Source organism: Galleria mellonella, unplaced genomic scaffold, assembly GCF_026898425.1.
Source record: "Galleria mellonella isolate WM207_F2 unplaced genomic scaffold, CSIRO_AGI_GalMel_v1 utg28, whole genome shotgun sequence".
NCBI classification, from domain to species: Eukaryota; Metazoa; Arthropoda; class Insecta; order Lepidoptera; family Pyralidae; genus Galleria; species Galleria mellonella.
The window spans coordinates 6,272,292-6,295,839 of record NW_026442064.1 but is presented as its reverse complement, the minus strand read 5'-3'; the positions used below and the strand labels follow the sequence as shown (position 1 = coordinate 6,295,839).

Genomic DNA, 23,548 nt, shown 5'->3' with positions numbered 1-23,548 from the left:
AAACTACTGGATGATTTTAATGAAATTTTGTGTAGCTTACCATATGGGATATTATTTAGATTTTTTTTTAATTTAGCTGCGGTGAAATATATCATTCTCATGTGAAAATATAAAAATTGCTATGTTAAACACGTTACGACTGCAACTAGTTATAAACCTACTTAGTAGATTAAACAATTAGCATAAACAGAATTGTTTCAACAGAAGAAAAATTACGAGCTAATTGGCGAGTACCTACATTCTGTAAGAAATCTGACATCGCTACGTTTAGCAGGAAATCCGGTCAATCGCGGAAAAAGCAATAAATCTAGCCTAGCCGCAGATAGAGAGATCGGGGTGTGGGTGGAGGGGAGCCGGGGCGATATGCGTACAGGACCGAGTATAGTGGCTGGTGCAGGCGGATCAATAGGCGAGCGTCCTGCCTCTCCCGAACTGCCGATCCCCGACCCCCGTCCCCAGCCCGCCACTCTGAGGCCACTCGTTAGACCGACGCGGACGCCTCGGTTCATCCACCACGATTAAACTGCGAACTCACGAAATGGAGGTAAGTTTCAACTATTTGGACTTATTTATTTTATATTAAAACACGGTGATATATTTACGATTTACTTCAGCGGTCTTAGTTTCTTACGTTTTATTGAGCGAAGTTTTGGAGCGGATATTTAAGTTTTGTTTTGTAAAAATCGATAAAAATACTGTATTAAGTACGTGCTGTTGAACTTTTTAAATATAAATTTATTTTTCTTTTTATTTCTTAACGTGACGTGTTTTATTATTAAATAAACAGTCTTTTTTGTAAATTAAGTATTTACTTATTTAGGTGGGATTTTATTTCCGCACTTGTATACTGAAGTGATTATTTTCTCGTCTAGCTGCAGGCTGTATAAATGGTGATGCGTTTTGATTTAAGTTCTATAATATATAAATAAGTTAGTGCGCAGTACTTTACCACAATCACAGGGTGGGATTCAAATTTTGTTTCTGTGTTCGTGTTCTGGGTTTATCGTGTTTTGAGAGAAAATATTAAACATGTTTGCGCAATTTATGCAATTTATCTCATCTCACTCTATCCCATCCGATATTGTGTCTTATTATAGATATGTTGACATATTTATGTGTATATAAACACATATAAATAATCCATAAAACTTATATTTATTACAACGATGTTATTACAGATTTTACGTTATTCAACAACAAAACATTTATGATTTGCCCTACGGTCTTAACCCTAATACAGTTTTATAGCATTTGTCTAATACAATAACGATCTTTCCATGAATTTCGCCATTGTAAAATTATTAAATTATTTTTAATTACTATTATGAAATAATATTTAAAACCAATTGTAAACAAAATTACTTATAACAAAACATTTATTTATGATTGGATACTTTACAATTTATTTATTGCATTTATTATTATTGCTTATTTATTTAAAATTGTTATAACAATATTATTGAAATATGAAAATTATATTTCAATAATCTATTGTGTTATTGAAAAAATTTCGTATCGTTACGGGATATGAACCCGCAGCTTCTATCATACACTTATCTAAATTACTTTTATAATAGAAATATATAATATATATTTTCATTTATACACAGATAAAATATGTCCATATAAGTGAGTTATTTGATAGGACATAAATAAACGCTAATAACACGGTGTGACTGCGCATAAGTGACTTGTTTAGTTATAATTAGAAATGGATACTTGGTGAGTTCATCACAACAGAGTAATTGACTGGTCACTGTCTTCCACAAATCATTATGTTATGATCCATAAGTACAGCAGCAAACGTGATATTATAAAATAGTATTCCGCGACATGTTAAGATTATATGCTATTTATAAATGTTTTGTATGGAGATCGATTTAGGCATTAAACGCGGGAATGACCTGTTAGGAACCAAATAGCAAGATATATTTGCGAATAGACATGACTAAATTGATGCGCGTTTTATAAACATAGTTTGTATTTTCGCAACTTATTAAATTTTAAATGCTGTCATTGGTATTTTATTTTACAATGATATTAGTTTTTACAACAACCAAAGTATATTTAGCGAATGGGATACATTGTTTAACTGGCATAAAAAGTAGGCAATCTCTCTCATTTATAAAAACTGAAACCTTTTCTACAAACCTATTTTAACTGTTACATTCTTTTGTCACTTTCTTTCAAACAGGGAATTTAGCACAAAAGAAAGAGAGAAAACTTTACAATATCTTAAATAGGTTTATGAGAGGTTTGATGTTTTTATAAATAAGGTTTTTATAGATTACTTTTTGTCATCCAATACGTAGAAGAATGGATACCTATTCCGTGTATATCAAATGTAATGCCGGTTAGTTCAGTCGCTGACGCCATAAGATAACATGCAAAAAGGGAGAAGGGATTGTTTGTAATGGGGACTAGCGGCCCCATTGCAAGCTATATGTATAGAAAGCATTGTATGGTTAATTCTTGTCGAATTTAACACTATGGACCACTGTCTTGCTTTCGTCCTCACCTATCTCATTTTTATGTAACGACAGTGCAGGCAGGGTTACCATTGCATTTTCACCCATTAAAAAAAACAAACATACAAACTGAGTTTCATATTCACAATATACCTACTACTAAATAGAGATTTAAAATGGATCACAATTTATACAGCAATTGCTTGGTGTTCAAGTTAGGATATCCTGTGATATGAGAAATCATACGACTGTTTGGAAGTATAATCAGATACTCAACTCTGAGCAATATGCGCCAACCGAAAATTGAATTCGGTACCGCATTTGGACAAAGCTAAACGCTGACCATTATAAGACACGCCGACATAATTGAAAGGGATTAACGTTGCGTTTTAATCACAGCTTTCTGCGAATACAATTGTATTATGAAAGAAAATACTTTCACGTTGAATGCTGAAGCGAATTATTTTGCGATGCGATTATATAGGTATGCACTTGTTGATTTATTTATATTTTTTATTTTTGTGTTAGCAATTATATATTTTTTATGTTATTTATATAATTATATCGAGTCCAAGTTATTAACTACTACAGTGGTTTTCCTTGACTTGATATTTATAGAGTTTTCAATACTAACTGCCCACTAAACACATAAATACTGGCCTAAATAAATAAAATTATTTATAAATATAATTACTATAATTATTTCATTAATAACATTAAGGATATTTGTCTTGTGTAAAGTGGTTTTACTGATAATGAAGCACGTCCTGGAAATATTTATTTATAAAAGATTATTAATTTGTTTATTTAGGTCATTGGAAATATTTTAAATTTTAAGTAATATAAAAAGTATTATAAGATTTTAATTGAGGATCAATGAAAACAAATAATAATTAGGGATGTTTCGTAAGATTTTTTTTTATTATTTTTTATATTAGATTTTTTGAATACTCATTCTAATTATTTCTCCAATAAAAGAAATATATCTATATTCGTTTCATTACAATTACATATTATTTATTGTCATATTTATTTATATATTTATATTTATATACTCGTGATCCTTATTTGTAAAGATTAAATATATGCTCACCATATACGTATTATGAGCATATATCTCTTGCTAGGTTTGGTCACCCTTTTAAAGCAAGTTTAAAACCAAAAAAATATTAGGATTTAAATAAAATATTTAAATTTTAGTACAATGACTGCATATACACATTCGTTTTATAACTATAAAATATCTCTATATTTTATTTATGTTCTTCAAAAAGAGTGACAATATTCTATTGTACAACTAAAGACGGATATTCCTTTTAAACCCCATCCACGCACTGTTTTTGGGAGACCTAACCAATTTACGCGTAAACTCGACGGCTTCCAGCCACCTGAACAAGCTAGTTTCCGAAACGGCTTTAGTACTATGGATCATATACATAGGCTACGACATATTATAAGAGAAGACCGAAGAGTATAATCTGCCATTACGGCTGGTGTTTTTGAATTATGCGAAAGCCTTTGATTCGGTCGAGACATGGGCGGTACTATAATCCCTCCAGCGGTGCCAGATTGACTGTAGGTATATCGAAGTGCTGAAGAGTATGTACAGTAAGGCTACGATGTCTATCCGAGTACAAAACTAGGGTACCAAACCCATACTAGTGCAGAAAAGTGTAAAACAAGGTGATATCATATCCACGAAGTTCTTGATAGTTCCATTGGAAAATGTGTTCAAACTCCTAGACTGGATAGGACATGGAATAAACATCAATGGTGAATACACTACTCACTTTCGATTTGTCGATGACATAGTAATCATGGCGAAATCTCTGGAGGATTGAATACTATACTCAATGACTACTCTATACTATACTCAATATACTCAATAGTGCGTCTCAAAATATAGGTCTTAAGATGAAAGACTAAAATTTATACTAATTTAAAATGTAAACTACACCATATGTGGTGTAGTTTACATTCTCATCTAAAACACCTGAGATTTTGAAGACGAGGGTCTTTAATCAGCGTGTGTGTGCCAGTGATGATCTATAGAACCGAAACATGCTTTTACATGGTTGGCCGTATGCAAAAGTTTTAAGTTACTCACCGAGTTACGGAGAGAACTATGCTCGAAGTTTCTTTGCGTGATAGAATTTGAAATAAGCCTCAGAATATCCAATATCCCACATAGCTCGAAGGATAAATAAGCTGATGTGGCAATGGGCTGATGAAATAGAACTGACGATCGATAAGGAAAAAAGGTTCTTGAGTGGAGATCCTGTATAGACATATGCAGACATGGCGACCCCCCACTAGATGAAGCGACAAGCTCAAGTGCATTGCAGGGAGTCAGTGGATGCAAGTGGCTTGGGGCCGTTTCTTATGACAGTCTATGGGGGAGGTCTGTGTTTAGCAGTAGACGGTTAACGATGATTAGGTACATATTACTTGATATACATGATGTTCATATTTATAACTTTCAACAATTACTTTATTGGGACAAAATACTACATATCGTGAGTGAATCTCAAATTGATATTGCATTTTGTTCACAATTTACTGACGGATAGAATCCCGGTCTATTGTTGTAGGAATATAGTCTATGTTGTTGAGAACATTTCTAAAAACTTCATTTCTATAATAAAAAAAATCGTAACAGATTGTTGTTTGTATCTGGAAGATATATAAGAAATACTATTAGGCTTTATGAACGCAGTGGAACCTAAAACAATGATTTTTAGAATTCTGTTTGTCTGTACATTTGTGTACGGTAATCTCAGAAAGGGATTAACCTATTTCGATACGTTAAATAAGTAATAAATTGTTTGTTTTATTCCAATCGGTTCATAAATAATTAAATTATATTATTCTAAAAAATCACATATAAAATGCTATTAAACGATGGATGGATATTTATTACTCTTTCACTGTCAAAAACTGCTTAGAAGAGATTCGGTACACGGTAGATATAGGTAGATTATATCCCAACATATAAGCGTATAGGATATTTTATGTACTTATCCATGCGAGTAAAGTAGTGTATAAAGCTAGCTATTATAGCTAGCAAGCTAGTATATAAATATATCCTTACATACATTTTTGTTCTACTAGAACAAAATATTAATTTTGTCCCAACTTACTTGTCATAATGCCCTCATGAAGTTCTGCGCTTTTGATACCTATCTACGCACTTTTTGAGCAATTTACATATTATGAGTGAATTCCAAATAGATATTTTATTTTGTATAGGAGCCTTTGACGGACCGAAGTTAGGACCCTATTGTTGTTAAAATATTGTCCTTGTTATTACACGTAACAATAAGTTTCGCTCGAACCCTTAACATTGTAAAGTCCTAAAGCTATAGACTATAGTAAGTTTTGTAAAATATCGGCACTCGACAAAATAAATGCATAATTGTTGTTTAACAATTGAAAAATATAAAAAAAATGGCTTTGCGGTACCGGCATAGAATACGCCACCCCTTCCTTTCCTGTGGGTGTATTTAAAATATTTATAGAAAGCACATAATAACCAGTTATATATATATATATATATATATATATATAACAATATATTTTGCATATTTTATTCTACTATTCTGCCTTACTCTAATGAGTTGGATATACGTGATGTACTTTAATGTATCTATATTTAATTATTTTAATTGTATGAAAAAATTTACCCGCTTTTCTCAAAGTATTTATATGAAGACACTCTATATAATCTAAGATTCTACTCTTACAAAAACGTTTACTTATATTTAGGTATAGCTTCATATTAATTTAGTAACGATTGTAGCTGCCATTATTTCTTATTAAAAATTTACTTATAACGAAAGAAAATCAACTTGTAGACAAATGATTCCGCGTTCTAAATTCAAATATTTAAAATGTCTTTACGGAACATCCCGTCGCTCGGAGACGCTTTTTTACAGAAATAAAATATAATAGTTACTTGTACATAAATATTTTAGTGGTTCACAAGATTTATGTTATTCTTCTTTGTAGAACAAACATTGGTGGTGGTTGGGTGCGGGGCTGATTCTGCTGTCTGTCGCCGTCGTGTCCGCTGACGGCGAGGTTTGGGAAGAAGGCGACCACGAAGTCCTTGTCCGGAGTGAGAGGGGAGCTAAAAATAGAGGTATGTATTTTGGGACACCACATCGAACGTTTCCCGGTGCAACTGGAAATATTATTCTTTGACTTTACATTTTGGGACTATTCTTTGCATGGGTTATTTACACGTTTTAACGAATTATATAAGCTCTGAAGGGTTTTTTCTCTCGACCATTAAATTCTCTTTGTTGCCTCTTGCGATATCCACGGGAAGGGAAGGCCTATTCTATGCCAGACACGTCATTCAATGAAGAGTCATTAAATACAGTATTTTAATCTACATATAGTGTTTATATTTGAAAGTTTCCCTTCCATGTACTTACATACATTCTGGGAATTCAGTGTCTCAAATTACTCAAACGTGATATTTTTAGAAATAAAAATAATAAAGTTGCATTAGCTACTACGGACGCGGCTAATGCAGCTGTATTATTTTTAATCCTAATATAGTGGCATGGCAGGAGACATTCCTGGAACCTAAGGCAGAGCTTTCATACGCAACTCATTTGAAAATCAGAGACTGTTAAATCTTGTATTCAAAAGAATACCTACCAAATATGAATCATATGATAAAAAAATTAAAGAAAATATTTATTATTTAAAGTGTTATATATTAGTTTGTCTAATTTTCTTTACATGTTTTTTTTCGTTATAGGCAGACACCACATTTAAAAGTGGTTTTAAAAAGAAGTTTATTGTTTATGCTATGCTGTATATTTGCCAATTTCGTACAGATTTTTATAACACTTTTTGCAATCCATAGGGTTGACTCTCGTATTGTTGTTATATGTTTTGTCATAACTTTAGGTCATTTTGAAGTGTTTTTTTTTTCTTGTGGGACTGTTACATCTATATAATATTATACAGAGAGTAGATTTGATTGTTGGTTTATAATGGATAAACTCAAAAACTATTCAAATTATTTCAAAAATTTTTTTACTTACACAAAGCTACATTATCAGCGCGTAATATAGACTATATATTACATTCGAAAATCTATATATCCGTATGAAGTCGGGTCGGCCGGATCATTAATAATTAATAGTGCTGTGTTGAATCGATAACAGTGTATATTATACATTTATATTCGAAGATATCAGATATTGATACAAATTTCTACTTTTTTATTCAGTGTCAGACAGTATTTTTAACAGATGATAATGGAATGATAACTTCCTCTGCGCTGTTCCGTACTGTATACCGAAAGGTTTCGGAGCACCAGTCAGGGATGGTAAGCGAGGATGAGAGCAGCTCTGGCATATTGTGATGGTATCATAAGATTAAGAATTGACCATTATGGTTTCTAAAGGGGAACTATGTGGAAATCAACCTATTGCAAGCAACCTTTTATTGTACCCTTCAGTCCCTGTTACTGACGATTTCTTGTCCTTCATGAAACAATAGCTAATGCTTAGTAACACGTGTGTGAGTTTTTTGTGTTTATAATTTGGTATAATACGGAAGAGCGTATATTACATTTTTATATTTAGAATACCAATTATTACGTAGGTAGCAAACAATATCAATTTTAGAAGTGTAATTATGGATAAATATCAAGATAGTCAATGACTATCTTTAAATGGGAATCTTATATACGTAATAACATTTAATAAGATAAAATATCCGTTTTAAATTCACCAGAAATAACGGATATGGGTATTTTATATTTTATATATGATATCCGGCACATTATTAGTAATTAATACTTAACTTTCCTTTTAATTTTTTTAAATTATTGACAAATATTAAATAATTTGGGGGTTTTGTTTATTTTCCCAATAAGGGGAGGCCTATGCTTAGCAGTGGACAGTTAACGGCTGATATGATATGGTAAATTAACTAAAAAATAGCATTAAAGAACGTTCTGCGACTTGTTTACTTTAAGTGTAAAAGAAGTACATAATTGTGAATAATAGGTAGTAATGGCTCCATTGATAGCAATATATCCTATCAGGTCGAACTCTATGTGATCTCCATGAAAAATATTGCGGTAATTCCTAGTAAACTGCCCTTTTCTATCTGTTCTCCTTTAACCAAAGGTTGTCTGTAAGAGATTGCCCTAGCGATAGGACCGCCTTTTGTACCTTTATGTGTATATTTCAATCTGTATTTATGTTATTGTATTTCACTTGAATTATTCACTTGTCATTGTATATTTTTATTTATGGTGCAATAAAGAGTTAAATAAATAAATAAACTTGTCACAATGAGCTAATTAACAGAGTTCATCCTCACCTATTATCATTCACTTGTACCCCGCTAGTGAATACCGATAGCACAGGTGGGATTACCATGCCATTATCATCTCATTAAAAATATCAGCTTCGGCTATTTATTTATATTATTATAGTCTGTTTAAAATTTGTAATTTATTGAAAACGTATACAAGTTTTATTGAAATTTTTATAGAATCAGTCTTTAAATTAGTAACAGAGAAATATTCAATCAATTGATCCATATTAACTTTTCGGTTTTCGCGTTGTATAGTTTATAGGAAACTGCAAGTAACGCTATTATTTAGGTAAACCGTATTATATATAGTATCGATTTTTCGATCAATTGATTCGATGGTAACATGTAGGGTTACTCTTGAAATGAATTCCAATAATCAAAATTGAAATTGAGATATTTTGCACTATCAAATTGTAGTTTTTCGTCTCCATATTGTTTTCATATATGCATATTAGTACAATTTGCTAATGCAAACTATTCTAAACCTATCTCAATACTAACCTAATTCCTAATTGTTTTTTTTTTATGAACACAGAATAAAATTGTTATTGGCAATAAATTAGATTAATATTGATATTAAATTCAAGATTAGACCTGCTAGTCGCGTTAATTACAGTTTAAGTTCTTTATAAACCAATTAATTCATTTTTGATTCGCACTACTATTGCTTCAACAAATTGTATTGGGGTCGGGTTAATTATTCATTTGTTTTTCATTAAATTCTATTAAAGTAGTTTATAGCTGTAACGACGACTTTTGTTTGTGATCCAGAAACATGCCGTTACGTGAGAGGTGCCTGGTCAGAATGTGATTCCAAGTCCAACGTCCGCTCCAGGATGTTGACCTTAAAGAAGGGCAACCCAGAGAGCTGCGAGACCACAAAAACCATACAAAAGAAATGCAAAAAAGGTAATCTTATCGTATCTTACTTGTACTATCTCGCTACTGTTATAAATACAAAAGTATGTCCTCAAAGTACGAATATATATTTGTTACTATTCACTCAAAAACTGAAGGGTATTGAATGAAATGTGGAACAGAGATAGGTTATACACATAAAATACTTTATATATTGATTCACGTGGACGAGGCCGTGGGATATACTTGTATCTAATTATTTATAATATCAATAACCCTTTGTGGTGTAGCTGTTTAACTCACTTCCTCGACTTCCGATGATAGCGTGTTCGATTCTCGTACAATTTAAACAGTTTGTACTAATAAGTATTTCTGTTCGATTTTGTATGGATATTTTTTTATATATTATTAACAAGTATTTACAGAGAAAGTGTGTATTTATATTTAGTACTTAAAGTATAGTATTATGGTATACTTGCTTTCTTTTTTTGACAGTTTCATAAGTCTACAAGACATTATTGATTGTTAATTAATTGCCATAAATGTGTATTAATTATGAATACTTATTGAAATTATAATAAGGAACTATTGCTCATTTGTCACGTTTTCTTATGCATTATCATTTCATGTTAAACAAAGATTTCTCAATATACTCATTTTAATATTTTAATTAGTCATCACATTATCTACTTATGTACGAGTGTTCATTATTTTTATTGTGTTATTAACCTACTGTTTAATAATGCAAATTTCACACATATTTCCTGACCTCGCAAACTTTGTTCCGTCTAAAGTCCAATAGATTTATTTTCTCCTACTAATCTTAAAGAAACTGTTTGGAACGCAAAAATAGTCAAATAGGTTCCGCTTCTTAAACGTTACATGATATTCATCTAAATATCTTTATATATTTTTTAATTTTTTTTATACAACTGAGAATGGAAAACAAGCTGACGGCCCACCTAATGGAAAGTGGTAACCGTCGCCTATAGACATGAGCAGTACCATAGACATAACAGAGTATACTGTTTTGCCCATGATATCCCCCATGCGTTGCTATTCCTGAGGACTCAGGTGTTATTCCTCTGTACCCTGTAAATTCACTGCCATATCCCACCTCTCAAACCGAATGCAAACACAACTGCTTCACGGTAGAAACACGAATGGCATAGAGGTACCCAAGCAAACGACTTTTGTACAAAGTCTTTCTCTGGTAAATTTATTAGTTGAATCTAGGGTTTAACTTTGTTTGTATAATCAGAGAAAACCGTTTTCTCCATACTAAAATTGAAACTAAAATTACGTGTATACCAAAATTATAAGTATTGGTTGAGTTATTAATAAAAACCAGAAAGTCGTTATTAACCAAACTCATTTTGGTATTAGCGTAGTGCAAGTAGTCTAACTCTTTTTGCGTATCCGAAATGATTACAAGGCCATTGGTTTTATTTTTTATTTTTAATGGGTGATAATGGTATGGTAACCCCGCTTGTGGTATACACTGGCTGGGCACCAGTGATAGATGACTGATGAGGACGAAAGCAGGTCAGTTAACCCATCCTGACGAATTCAACTGGAATTAGCCACGATGGTTTCCAGGGGGAACCAGGTGGAGGTCGACCTGACAAGGTATATTGTTAGTAATATACCTTGTCAGGTCGACTATTTGACCCCATTACTAACAATCCCTTTTCCCCCAGGCCATTCGGGATACAATGCTCTGAAATAAGTTAGTAGCCGTTAATAGCCAATAGTTAAGAGAGAGCCTAGTTAATTAATAGCCGTTGTACGAACTCATTTTTTTATTTGTCAGTGGACTGTGATATTAGTAAAAATGTATGGAATAAATGTCATCTACAATGTAATCGCTTACCATTGTGCAGACCATATACTGCAGTTTTTTTTCAATGGATGGTAACCCCGCCTGCGCTAACGGTATACATTGGCGGGATAGCAGTGATGGATGATAGGTGAGAATGTAAAGGCAGGTCAGTTAGCCCATCGTGAGAATACACCAGGAATTCAGCACAATGGTATACTGCAGTAGGTATATAATAAAAAAACAAAATAGTGGTTATGTGTTTTACTACTAGTTTTCTTATACTGTGGTTTATTTTTAAGCCTGCCGCTATGAGAAGTCATCATGGAGCGAGTGCAGTCCCAATGGCGAAATGTCAAGGACTGATATGTTGAAAGCGAATAGTGACCCCACATGTGATCAGAGCAGGCGCATCACAAAGAAATGTAACAAGAACAAACAAGTAAAGTCTGCTAAAGATAAGGGTTAGTAGCCATTATTTACCATCAGCCCTTCTAGATAAATTACACATAAATTAAACCTCCGATAGACATGTTTTCGCTACCGCATGTTAAAAAGAGAACGAGATGGCCATGATAGAAGTCTTGTTCTTTCTATTTGTCTAAGGGTATGAATTATAGCGACAATGGGATTAATTCTGAAGCATAAAATTAAATTTTAACATTACAGCGAAATCTTTAGTAAAGACTGACATGAACTAATTTCCTAATAGATTTAAATAAAAATTATTATAAGTTGATGTATGTCTATAAACAGTATTTTTTCACGAAATTATCAAATTATAATGACGCCAATTTCTTTTGCAGGTCGCCGAAATCGTCAGTAAGCATCTAATGTAATTCAGTTTAGATTTATACTGATTATAAAGATGTTTGTTCGTTGATTCTAATTTATGTAATAGTGCCAAAATAGTGTCAACAATTTGATATAAATTGTTATTTTCGAGTTAATTCGTAAGCCAATTTTTAGCTACAATATAAAAGTACAATTTATCTCATAACATTGAATTGTCGAATATTGGAGTTAAGTAGTACATATTCATTTTATTATCACTGGTAAATCAGATCTTTGATATTTAATTAAATAAATAAGTACTTAAGTAACGTTCTTGTTATTTATTATTCCTTATTATTAAGAGTTTTTTTTTCAATATGCATGTAAACATACTCCAAACATACAAGCAGTTAATTTTAGAAATCAATTATAATTCCATCGTTAGGTCAGCAATTTTTTTATTGTGTGTAAATGAAACAGCGATCCCTGCGCTATCAGTATACGCTGGCAGAACATCAATGAAGGGTGACAAGTGAGGATGAAGGCAGGTCAGTTGGCCCATAGTGACCATTTTAACAAAAATTAATCATCTTGGTTTCTAAAGGAACCGCGTGGAGGTCGACCTAATAAGGTGTATTACTGGCAATGGGGCTGTTAAATTTAATTATTTTCTAACAATCCCTTTCCCTCCGGCAGGACACCAGTGAGTTCATGATAGGAGAGAATGAAATAGGTTAGTTGGCTCATCATGACGAATTAATAATTGTTTAACGATTGTTTCTAGGGGGAACCGCATGGAGGTAGACGTGATGATGATGTTGAAGGGCCCCAGCTTCATATTCTAGGTTTACATCGACATAGCGGGCTGTCTGTGGCTCCTATTGTGTATAAATGTTTGTTTAACGGGCAATAACCCGTTATTGCTCCTATCATTGTTTTAAGGTTTTTTCTATCTAGATATAATAAAAGATTTGATAGTCGTTGATTTAACGTTGGCACAGCTAATTTTGATTATCTGCAATCAGTAGTCTGTATCCATCTTTAGTTCTGTAAGTCAGCGGATGTTTGATGAATCCACGTTCGAAAGCGTCTTACGGTAGCTAACGTAATATTTTTTTGTGTTAATATGCAGAAAAAGTTTAAAAAAAATAGCGCCTCCTTTTTTTATTAGCAAAACTTCTACTCGTACAATTTTCATGGTATATTTAATAAACTGACAGGCTTGTTAGCTGTACAAATATCATAGTAAATTTGTTTTATTTCTACTGTTAGGTATCAATCATACCATACTATAAAAAAACAATAGAATAATATTGATAATAACTGAAAAAAGGAATTACCTTTATGAAGCATGGTTATAAAGAATATGCAAAGTAGAAATTAATTAGTACCAGAAAAAATTATAGAATTGTTAACAGACAGATATGTTAGTCACAATGGGAAATAAAGTAGAGAAACCTGGCATAGTGAGTATATTTACCTATTATTAAAATGCTGTCAACTGAATTAAAGAATGCTTCAGTAAAAAGTTTTGAAAATTCTTGAAATAAGTCTAAAACGACCCCAGGTACTATACTATGTTTAAAGTAAGAACTAGTAACGAGGGTTTTTATGATTGATTATAGGTCATAAAAACAAACAAAACAGTTGCTATTCATATGTATTATTAAATTTTTCAATTTATAAAATCTGATGACGTTATTCGTACCTCATTCAATTTATCGAAATAATATTTATGCACCTATATTTAATACGTCTCCCGTTAACTATTGAATGAGATTCAAACTTCATCATCAGAATTTATTGTTCAATAAATTAAATAAATAAAATAATTTAATTCTTAACTAGAATAAATATTTGAAATACTATGATTTGATATAAAAAAAAATCGTATTATAAAATTACAAAATAGCAGAGTTCGAGATTGGACGCACTGTCTGTATGTCTAATGCTATCCGCCAACTAGAACAAGAATTTTGTCGTTAAATATCACAGGTCAAAATGTTTGTGCGTGATTTTGTCGCATCATTTAAATAGTTGTTTGGCATAATGCCATATCCTGAAGAAGTATTCGTCGCGACGCAGAAGAGAGCCGCGCGCGTATGAACGGATGTCGGCGTCCATGTTATGCTCGCGGAGCCATGACGTGGTGGTCTGCGTGCTGAATGAAGTGGGTTCAGTCAACTCCGTATGTTCGCCAGGCTCCTCGTCGGCGTGCGAATCTATAATAGAAATTATTATATTTTGATCAATATTCCTACTCTCAAGGCTTATACAGATGAAGGTCCTCGTGGTATTTTTAGAAACAATGCAAGTGAAGTGTGCCTGTTACTCCATGCCCACTCCCTATAGATATCCATGTGATACCTAACTCCGGGTCCGGGATAAAATTATTATTAGTAATAAGGTCTAATAGTCCTATTGCTAATAATATACCATATCAGGTCGACCTCCACGCGGTTCTCCCTGGCAGCCATCGTGATTAATTCTTGTGGAATTCGTCACGATGGGCTAACTGACCAGCTTTCATCTTCACCTATTATTTTTCACTGGTGCCCCCCCAACCTATACCGATAGCACAGATGGGGTTATCATTCCAATATCATGCATAAAACAAAAAATCTCCGGATCCAAACAGAGCTTTCAGCTTATTCACAAATACCTTTGTTGACCTGATGGAAATCAATGGAATGAAAGAACAGCCACTTTACGGCAGAAAGGAGTGGTGCAGAGGTTCTTTAGCAAACGACTTGTACAAAGTCTCCCTCTTGTTTTCTAATATAATGTTCGATAAATTGAAAATTTATATATATATATAGATTAATATTTTATACAGCCAATAGGCGCTTACCTTCACCAGGCACCACTTTGAACGGTTCGTCGGACTCGAGTGGTTCACTGAGACCAATTTCGTTGCGAGCGTATATCCTAATCATGTACGTATGATTCTCGCTTAGATCGCGTATGTTAAACTTGAGTGTGTGCGCGTCAACTTTTCCGACTTCCATCCACATGGTTTTGGTGACGTCACGAATGGCGATATTGTAACCAAGCAGAGGTGCTCCACCGTCCCATTCCGGAGTACCCCACGACGTCATCACTATATTGTTGCCCACAGTTCTGATTTCCAACGGGGCCGTCGGCGGAGATGGTACCGCTGTAAAATACAGTAATATTTTGACCATATAACAGTTTTAAAGTGTTCATGTCCTGCCATGTTTATATGAATGCAAAACTCTTGTAATGTCTGAAATCCATTAATGGCGTTCAGAATATTGTCATCGGAATAAATTTATTTAATATTACTTATATTTATTTATTAATTCTGTCTCTATTGAAATATTTTTACTATTTATATAAGCTACCGGTTTCGAAATTTCTTCTTTAAGTGTATTTATAAAAATTAAATACGTTTAATTTTCAAGAAACTAAACAGCGCCTTGACAATAATTGATAGCAATTTAGTTTATTAGCTTATTTATAATGAGTGTAATTAATACGAGTGCATGAAAACAACATATTGGATTATTTATCTCGTACGGTTTATATGAGGAACTTCCACTTACTTGCATGCTTTTCCAATTTGACTGTCTGGGACTCTGTTGGTAAGCTCACGCCGATTGCATTCTCTGCAGATATTCTAAACACTAACTCATCTTTCTCTTTTATATTTTCAATGCAGTGCTCATATACAGAACCACCCACTGTAATTACTTTGGTCCATTTTTTACCTTTCACATTCTTGTATTCGATTATGTAATCTAAAAGATATTATATATATATTACTCATACGTTGAAAAATATCAGAGAATATTTATTTAATTTTTCTATATATTTCAAGTAAATATGTATATTTTATTTGCTTTATTATTATGAAAAATAGGCAAAAGAGAAAAAAGTGTCTTACTTGTAATAACACTTCCACCATCGCTTTCTGGAGCAGTCCATTGCAAAGTAACAGACCTCGATGTAATTTCCTTTATAATGAAGTTTCGTGGCTGGGAAGGTGGTGCTGTAACATCATAAATAAATTTATCAGTCAAGTACAAGTTTGATGAGAAAATAAATTTTAGCAACCTAAACAGTAACATGTTTACTATATTAATGTAATTAAGGTACAGCGTTATGCCTCCCACGACAATTAAAATTATTTTACTAATATGGTAGATAGATAGATAGACATTAATAAATGTAACTGGAATACATGGAAGATATTTAAGGAACAATAATGTCAGGGGTATACATATTTGTTCGGGAATCACGCAAATTCTATCGCACCAAATTAGATGCGGTTTTTACAGCTGTGTGTCAGAAGATATAATTTAAAAAGTAGTGTATATTGTATCTTGATATGCTATATAAAAGTAGTCTATTTTGTTAGTTTTCCTGCTTTAGATACACACATATACAAAGGGGCGGGCAAAAAATATTTAAGAATATTAATTAATATAGATTTATATCCGTAAAGCTTTAATTAAAACGAAAACACTATCATCACTATTATAACAAATGTTTTTCAAATAAGTGTCACTATAAACGTTACTTACATAGTGTTTTTCCTATAGTTATTTTTTCATCAGACGTGTATGGTAGACTTGTTCCGATTTCATTTCTAGCACATATTCTGAACTGATAGGTAGTGTTGGTTGACAATTTCTCTATTTTTGCTTTCGTTTCTGTAACGGTTGCTATATGCTTCCACTTCTTGCCTTCTTGTTTAATTTCAACACTGTAATCCAGAATTGGCGAGCCACCATTTCTTTCTGATGGATACCACGTGATAGTCAGTGAGTCGCTGCCGATACCGTATATGCCAAGAGGGCCTAAAGGTGGCGACGGAACGTCTGAAAGTAAATGTTTAATTAATATACGTTTATTTATTACTGTATTTATATTCGAAGTTAGCTATTGAGATTTTTTCAATGCAACTTAGAACGGCAGACAAGTTGACGGCCCACCTGGTGGAAAGTGATAATCGTCGCCTATAGACATGAACACTACCATGGACATAATAGTGTATACTGTTTCGCCCATGATACCCCCCATGCGATTGCGTTACCATTCCTGAGGACTCAGGTGTTATTCCTTTGTACCCTGTAAATTCACTGCAATATACCACCCTTCAAATCGAAACATAACCATGGAAACACAACTGCCTCACGGTAGAAACACGAATGGATTAAAACTACAATGAAATATTAATATTTATACACACCTAAAGCAGTCTTAATAAGAATAGGTTCACTTTCTAATGCTTCGGAGAAACCAATAGGATTTTGTGCCATGACGCGGAATAAGTATTCACAGTTCTCATTTAGTCGTTGTATACAGTACGTTTCCACGTCTCTATCTACGTCAGCAACCTTAATCCATTGGTTTGTGTCTGGTTCATGCTTTTCTATAGCGTATTTTGTCAATTCTAAACCACCATCGTCAAGGGGTGGTTTCCATTCGATTGTTACAGATTCCCGGCTAATTTCTCGCATAATCACTGGACCTTCTGGTCGACTTGGTTTATCTGAAAGTATGTTATGGTATAATGTAATTTAAGTTATAATTAAATACATTTATATTAAATAAAAATAACTAAAAACAGTGTAAGTAAATTTAAATACATTATGCAACTATATTAACTCTTTTAAAATGCTCTGAACGAAATAAAATTCGGAATCATATTTATGCAAAGTAAATGATTACTCATGCGCCACGCAACTAGTCAAGTGTAACTTTAAGTTAACTATCTATTAACCAGAGATTATGGCGTTAACACTTTAAAAGCAATTTAGATTTACTTCTTCTACATACATCATCATCATGAATTACATAAATAGATGAATGTATGGGTTTGGAAAAAGTATTTTATAACAATCCAATTTTATAAGAATATTTAATTCTATTTACTAAATTGTATTCATTACATAGACATAAAATTAAGTTTTATTTTAATCAGATATAGGTCTATTAATTATAATAATAATAGGTATACGCATTGACTTACCGTATACTCTTAGTGAGAGTTCAACAGAACTAGAGCCAGCCTTATTGGAAGCTTCGATAGTATATTTATTAGTATGAGATCTGTCTAAGTTCGATATTTTAATAATGCTGCAATCCTCTTGTGTAATTATTTCTAATTCTGATGACCTTTCAATTTTGGAACCATTTCTATACCAAGTAATTTCAGGTTTAGGTATGCCTTTTATGTAAGCTGTAACACACCATTCGTCGCCAACTCTGAGTTTCTGGTTGATTTCATTTTCTGATATATTAATAATTGGTTTTTGCTGAACTTCAACATTACAAGTGGTTTCAGCCTCGCCATATTCATTAGTAGCTATACATTTATATTCCCCTTCAGATGTTGTTGTAGTAGTAACAACGAGAGTTGCTACTCTATTTTCATATGTAGCTTTAGCAGTTTTCAATTTCTTTCCGTCTTTGACCCAAGTTACTTTAGGTTGAGGAATGCCACCAAATATACAAATTAATTCTACGTCTTCATCTGGTTCTCCGACTACATCTTTCAAAGGTTTTTCAACGGTAGGTGGTTGAGATTTAGTTATCTTTTCAATTCTCACAAATTCGGTGACTTCCGAAGATTCACTTACACCAACTTCATTTATGGCGAATACTCTAAACCTGTATGATGATTTAGTTTTTAGGTTTTCTACACTGTATTGAGTCTTTCTTACATTCTCAATAGACAGCCACCTGAAAAATAAATAACAAAGAAATAAAGTACCATTATTAAAAATAATACTCGAAGACATGTTGTCCAGATTGAATATTATGCTAAGTTGCCAAAATCATTTGGTATTATAGTTGTTACTTATATTTTTGTTTTCAGTGAGTAGGAATAATAATAAAATAATAATTTTGATGTGGTTAATAGAACTTACTCTGTTGTATTTATCTCTTGATACTCTACAATGTAGCAATCAATTTCTGAGAAACCATTACTTTCGGGTGCATCCCAGCAAATATTTACAGAGGTATCATCAGTTTCTAAAATGTTCGGTTTTCCAGGAGGTGATGGAATATCTGAAATGAAGTAATTAAAAATTTATTTATGCATTTCGATAGATTAAAAGCTATAGCTAAATAATATATAACAAAATATTTTATTATTATGTACTTACCTAATACAATTACATTTATGTCTACTTCTACTTCTCCGCAGTTATTTTCGAGCCTTAGTTTGTAAATACCGGCGTCGGTATTTTCTACTTTTTTAATTGTCAAGCTTGCTGTTCTAGAATCAATTGATGGTTTCGTGTGCTTAGACTTTTTAATAATTTTAGAATTAACAACCCATTCATCGTTAGGCTGAGGAATGGCATCATACTGAACTTGTAGTGTCACATCAGTACCTCTCTTAACCCTGTATTCACTATCACTAGATATAATTCTTGGAGATGACTCTAAAACTGAAATAATATTAAATGTTAGCATACATAAAATACAGATCATAATTAATATTAGAAAAATATTACCATTAAATATCTTACCTTCTACTTTCAATTTGGTTGAACATTTGGCATCCAATAATACACATGAGTATTCAGTTTGGTCCTCTTCAGTACATTTTCGAATTATAAGTGTACGCTTAGTAACATCCGATATAAGAGTGAACTTTTCACTATCTTTAATTATTGATTTCTTTTTATACCAAGTGACATCCATAGTTTCGTCAGGAATTTCAACTGTTAAGTAAGCGTCAGTATTTGCTGGTACTACAATAACCTCTGGAAGCCGCAATGTAAAGTCAACGGATGGTTCTTCAACGATAAGTTTTGCTGTACATCTGTCACTTCCAACTTCACATGCGTATTCTCCTGCGTCTGAGATTTCACAATCATATATTTTCAATTTTTGTTTCTTTCCGTCTATTGTTAGTTGCATATGATTTGAGAATTGAATTTCTGACCCATCTTTAAACCATTGTACAAGTGCATCACCCTTTGTAAGTTCTATTTCAAACGTTGCTTTGTTGCCTTTACTGACATATTGGTCTTGAAGACGTGAAATTATCTCTGGTGGTAACTCGACAACGGTTACTTCAGCAGTACAAGAGTCATCTCGAAGTATACAAGTATATTCACCTTCATCATGAACTGAGGTATTTCTAATAAATAGCTTACGCACATTACCGCGTTTCTCAACTTCATATTTGTTTTTCTTTGGTTTGATTCTCTCTCCATCTTTTTCCCAGAATACATCCGCAGTTTCAGAATTTATCTCGACCTCCAGAATTGCAATATCCCTTTCTTTTACTTCGAAATCTTGTAGCTTACGTACGAATTCTGGTATTGTTTCATGTACTGTTAATTTAGTTCTAGTTTCTTGGTCTTTTACAACGCATTTAATTGATCCAATATCAGTTAATTTCGTTTTCTTGATACGCAACTTGTGAGTACGTCCTTCTTGTATAATTTCTCTGTGATCCATACCACTGAGTTCTTTATCATTATGATACCATTTTGTAGACACTGTATGTGATGTTTGACATTCCAGTACAACTGTTTTCCCTTCTTCAATTTCATAAGAGCTCTTTAAGTTTTTGACGAATGTTACTTTATCTACGTCAATTGTTACACGTGCTCCATGAGAAGCTTTACCAGCGCTATTTGATGCTACGCATTTATAATCACCAGAATCAATTTCAGAATCGACATTTGTTATTATTAATTCAATATTTTCACCATCGTATGTTTGTGTAACTGTTTCTGAGGGCGAAATTATTTCATTATTTCTGTACCATGTTATTATAGGTACAGGGTTTCCAGTTACCTTCGCTACCAATTTTATTGTACCTTTCTCTTTAACAGTGATTTCTTGGAATCTATTAATGAATAGCGGTGGTTCAGCATTTTCTTCTGTTGGTTCTGAAAATTATACACAGGTTAATTAAAAATAATTTATACATTAGTTATTTAACAAACACAAATAAGGATAACTTTAATAATCCAGTATCATTTTAAATAGTAGCCACATAGCAATTCATAATGTAAATTTATATTAATTTTTATAATTAACAATTTCATTGCCTCTTATTAAATTTAAAAAAGAGATAACTAAATGACTTTCGAAAAATTTTAAAAGTATTAATAAAATGTGACATGATGTAATGAAATAAACATACCTTCTATTGTTATGACTGCACTAGTTTCTGTGGAACCTTCTGAATTTACGGCCTTGAGAGTATATACACCATCGTCTTTGCTTTTTCTTGGTTTTATAATAGTAATAGTGTGAGTTTCGCCATCAGATTTTGTAGCCAATGATTTAACTGGTTTATTATTTTTATACCAAGCTACTGTTGGTTGTGGATTTCCGACGACCTGAGTTGTAAGAACAACACTTTCGCCCTCTCTGATGGTCATATTCTTCAAAGGTTCAATCACTTGGGGTTTTTCCTTTTGTCCAGTTTTAATCTTTAATACTATAGGTAAACTAGCTTCGCCTTCTCTGTTGACGGCTAAGACAGTGTAGGTACCTTCTTGATATTTTTTAACGTTTGATATTTTGAGCACGCTACAGTACATGTGCATGTCTGATTCTGTGGCTACAGATATATTTTCATCTGGAAATATTTCTTCACCTTTGAAGAACCAAGCAATATCTGGTTCTGGAATAGCCACTAATCTGCATTCCAAGAATATTTGAGAACCCTCATCAACATACTGGGCTTTAGGTCTTTTCGAGAAGGTAGGTGGAATGCCTTCTAAAATATCAGCCAACGAAGATTCCCTCGAAAGGCTCTTTCTGGATAAAATAGTCATTTCAGAGCCATGATCAGAAAGAGGAGCTTCTACTATAAGTTCTGTAGTACTAGAAGCAAAACCTGCAGCATTTTTGGCTACGCATGTAAAAGTGCCAGCGTCTTCAGGAAATACTTCACGAATCACTAGTGTAGCTACATTGTCATCATCGTAATATATTTGGAAGTCTTGAGAAGGTTTAATTATAGCTGTCTGTCTGAACCAAGTAATTTGTGGTCTTGGGTAACCCTCAACTTGGCATTCAAATTGTACAGTTGATCCGTCTGGTGTATGTTTTGGACGCAACTTTTCTACAAATATTGGTGCTATAGCCCTTTCCTCTGATGCTGGTTCTAAATTATAAAAATAAGAATAAATTAGGTTTCATATAGTTTAGATAAGTTTAGATATAATTATTATAAACTTAATATTGAAAATGTATATTCGAATAAAAGACATCATTTACATACTGTAATACTATAATTTTGCAATGTATATAGTAAACTTACTTTCGAATACTGGAAGCTTGTCAATTTTCTCGTTTAGTTTCTTTTGTAAATATAAAGTATAATTTGCTTCGTCCATTAGGTATTGTGCTGGAACCCATCCCTTTTCTTCAGTAAGATGTTTGCGAACAAACCACCAGTCTTGATTTGTAGTTTCTGTCATGAAAATATAAAACAATTTATATTGTTTTGTAGCAGTTTATCACACGCTACGGTCGACCACGGTTCAGCGAATAAATAATTATTTTGATATTGATTGAGACTTAAATATATACTTATTTGTATTAAATTACTGTTGTTTTGGACCATTTAAAGTCCATTTGTCACCTCTATCTATAAAAGTATTATATAAAATTATTATTACAAAATGGTATAATATTATTTTCATATAATACAGAAGAATTACTGAAGATGTATCCTGCAACTTATTTTATATCTCTCAGTCCATATACCTATTTATAATCTCTAAAAATTTAAAATAATAGTTATACAAATTTTAGAATAAGACTTGTTGACTCGATAAATATTGTTTTAGCCCCTCCCGCTATTTACCAGGGTCATTTTTACAATCTTATCTTACAAACAATACACATATATAAAATTTATTAAAATTGGAAAAGTGATATCGGAGAATGACATGAACGAACATCGTGATACGGTATTTTAAAAATAATTAGTTTTCATCAATATTTTACCCAGTATATAAAGGCGTTCTCCTTCAACCAGGTTTATTGCTTCATCAGTTTCGGCTACGTAAGAATATACAGCAAAAACTGTGTCTCCACTTCGCACGTCCAGAGGTGTTTCTGTAACGCATTGATAGAAGTTTTTAAAATTACATGGTATTGGAAACAATTGAAAATGTCTTTTTTTTCCCAGCTCAACTAAATTAAATGACACAAATAGGTAATTTAGTAATTTAAAGTATAAAATAAATCATACCTGGAAATTCTTGTTCTCTGGAGATGCTCATAGATACGTCGGCTTCTGTAAAATTTATTACTCACATTTAAA

At 32.5% G+C, this 23,548-nt stretch overlaps 2 protein-coding genes across 14 annotated transcripts in view; one reads left to right on the top strand and one right to left on the bottom strand.

Moving 5' to 3' along the window:
* Nucleotides 1-394: 394 nt before the first annotated feature.
* Nucleotides 395-12,596, top strand: LOC113510481 (uncharacterized). The gene is made up of 5 exons (XM_052895403.1): nucleotides 395-544; nucleotides 6,477-6,609; nucleotides 9,588-9,725; nucleotides 11,796-11,957; nucleotides 12,300-12,596. Exons 1-5 carry the CDS (start codon nucleotides 539-541, stop codon nucleotides 12,317-12,319), a joined length of 459 nt encoding a protein of 152 aa, XP_052751363.1. The 5' UTR covers nucleotides 395-538; the 3' UTR covers nucleotides 12,320-12,596.
* A 1,314-nt stretch (nucleotides 12,597-13,910) lies between these two features.
* Nucleotides 13,911-23,548, bottom strand: part of LOC113518820 (titin) — a 121,907-nt gene continuing 112,269 nt past the window's right edge. For all 13 annotated transcript variants that reach the window (XM_052895390.1, XM_052895392.1, XM_052895393.1 and 10 more), the window contains 14 exons: nucleotides 23,477-23,521; nucleotides 23,230-23,340; nucleotides 22,538-22,690; nucleotides 21,410-22,381; nucleotides 19,776-21,152; nucleotides 19,407-19,694; nucleotides 19,167-19,308; nucleotides 18,266-18,978; nucleotides 17,483-17,785; nucleotides 16,815-17,111; nucleotides 16,175-16,279; nucleotides 15,834-16,028; nucleotides 15,119-15,424; nucleotides 13,911-14,489 (listed from right to left, as the gene is read on the bottom strand). In XM_052895390.1, coding sequence (XP_052751350.1) covers nucleotides 14,293-14,489; nucleotides 15,119-15,424; nucleotides 15,834-16,028; nucleotides 16,175-16,279; nucleotides 16,815-17,111; nucleotides 17,483-17,785; nucleotides 18,266-18,978; nucleotides 19,167-19,308; nucleotides 19,407-19,694; nucleotides 19,776-21,152; nucleotides 21,410-22,381; nucleotides 22,538-22,690; nucleotides 23,230-23,340; nucleotides 23,477-23,521 — 5,204 coding nt within the window. In that variant the 3' untranslated portion in view covers nucleotides 13,911-14,292. The remainder of the gene's footprint in view (nucleotides 14,490-15,118; nucleotides 15,425-15,833; nucleotides 16,029-16,174; nucleotides 16,280-16,814; nucleotides 17,112-17,482; nucleotides 17,786-18,265; nucleotides 18,979-19,166; nucleotides 19,309-19,406; nucleotides 19,695-19,775; nucleotides 21,153-21,409; nucleotides 22,382-22,537; nucleotides 22,691-23,229; nucleotides 23,341-23,476; nucleotides 23,522-23,548) is intronic.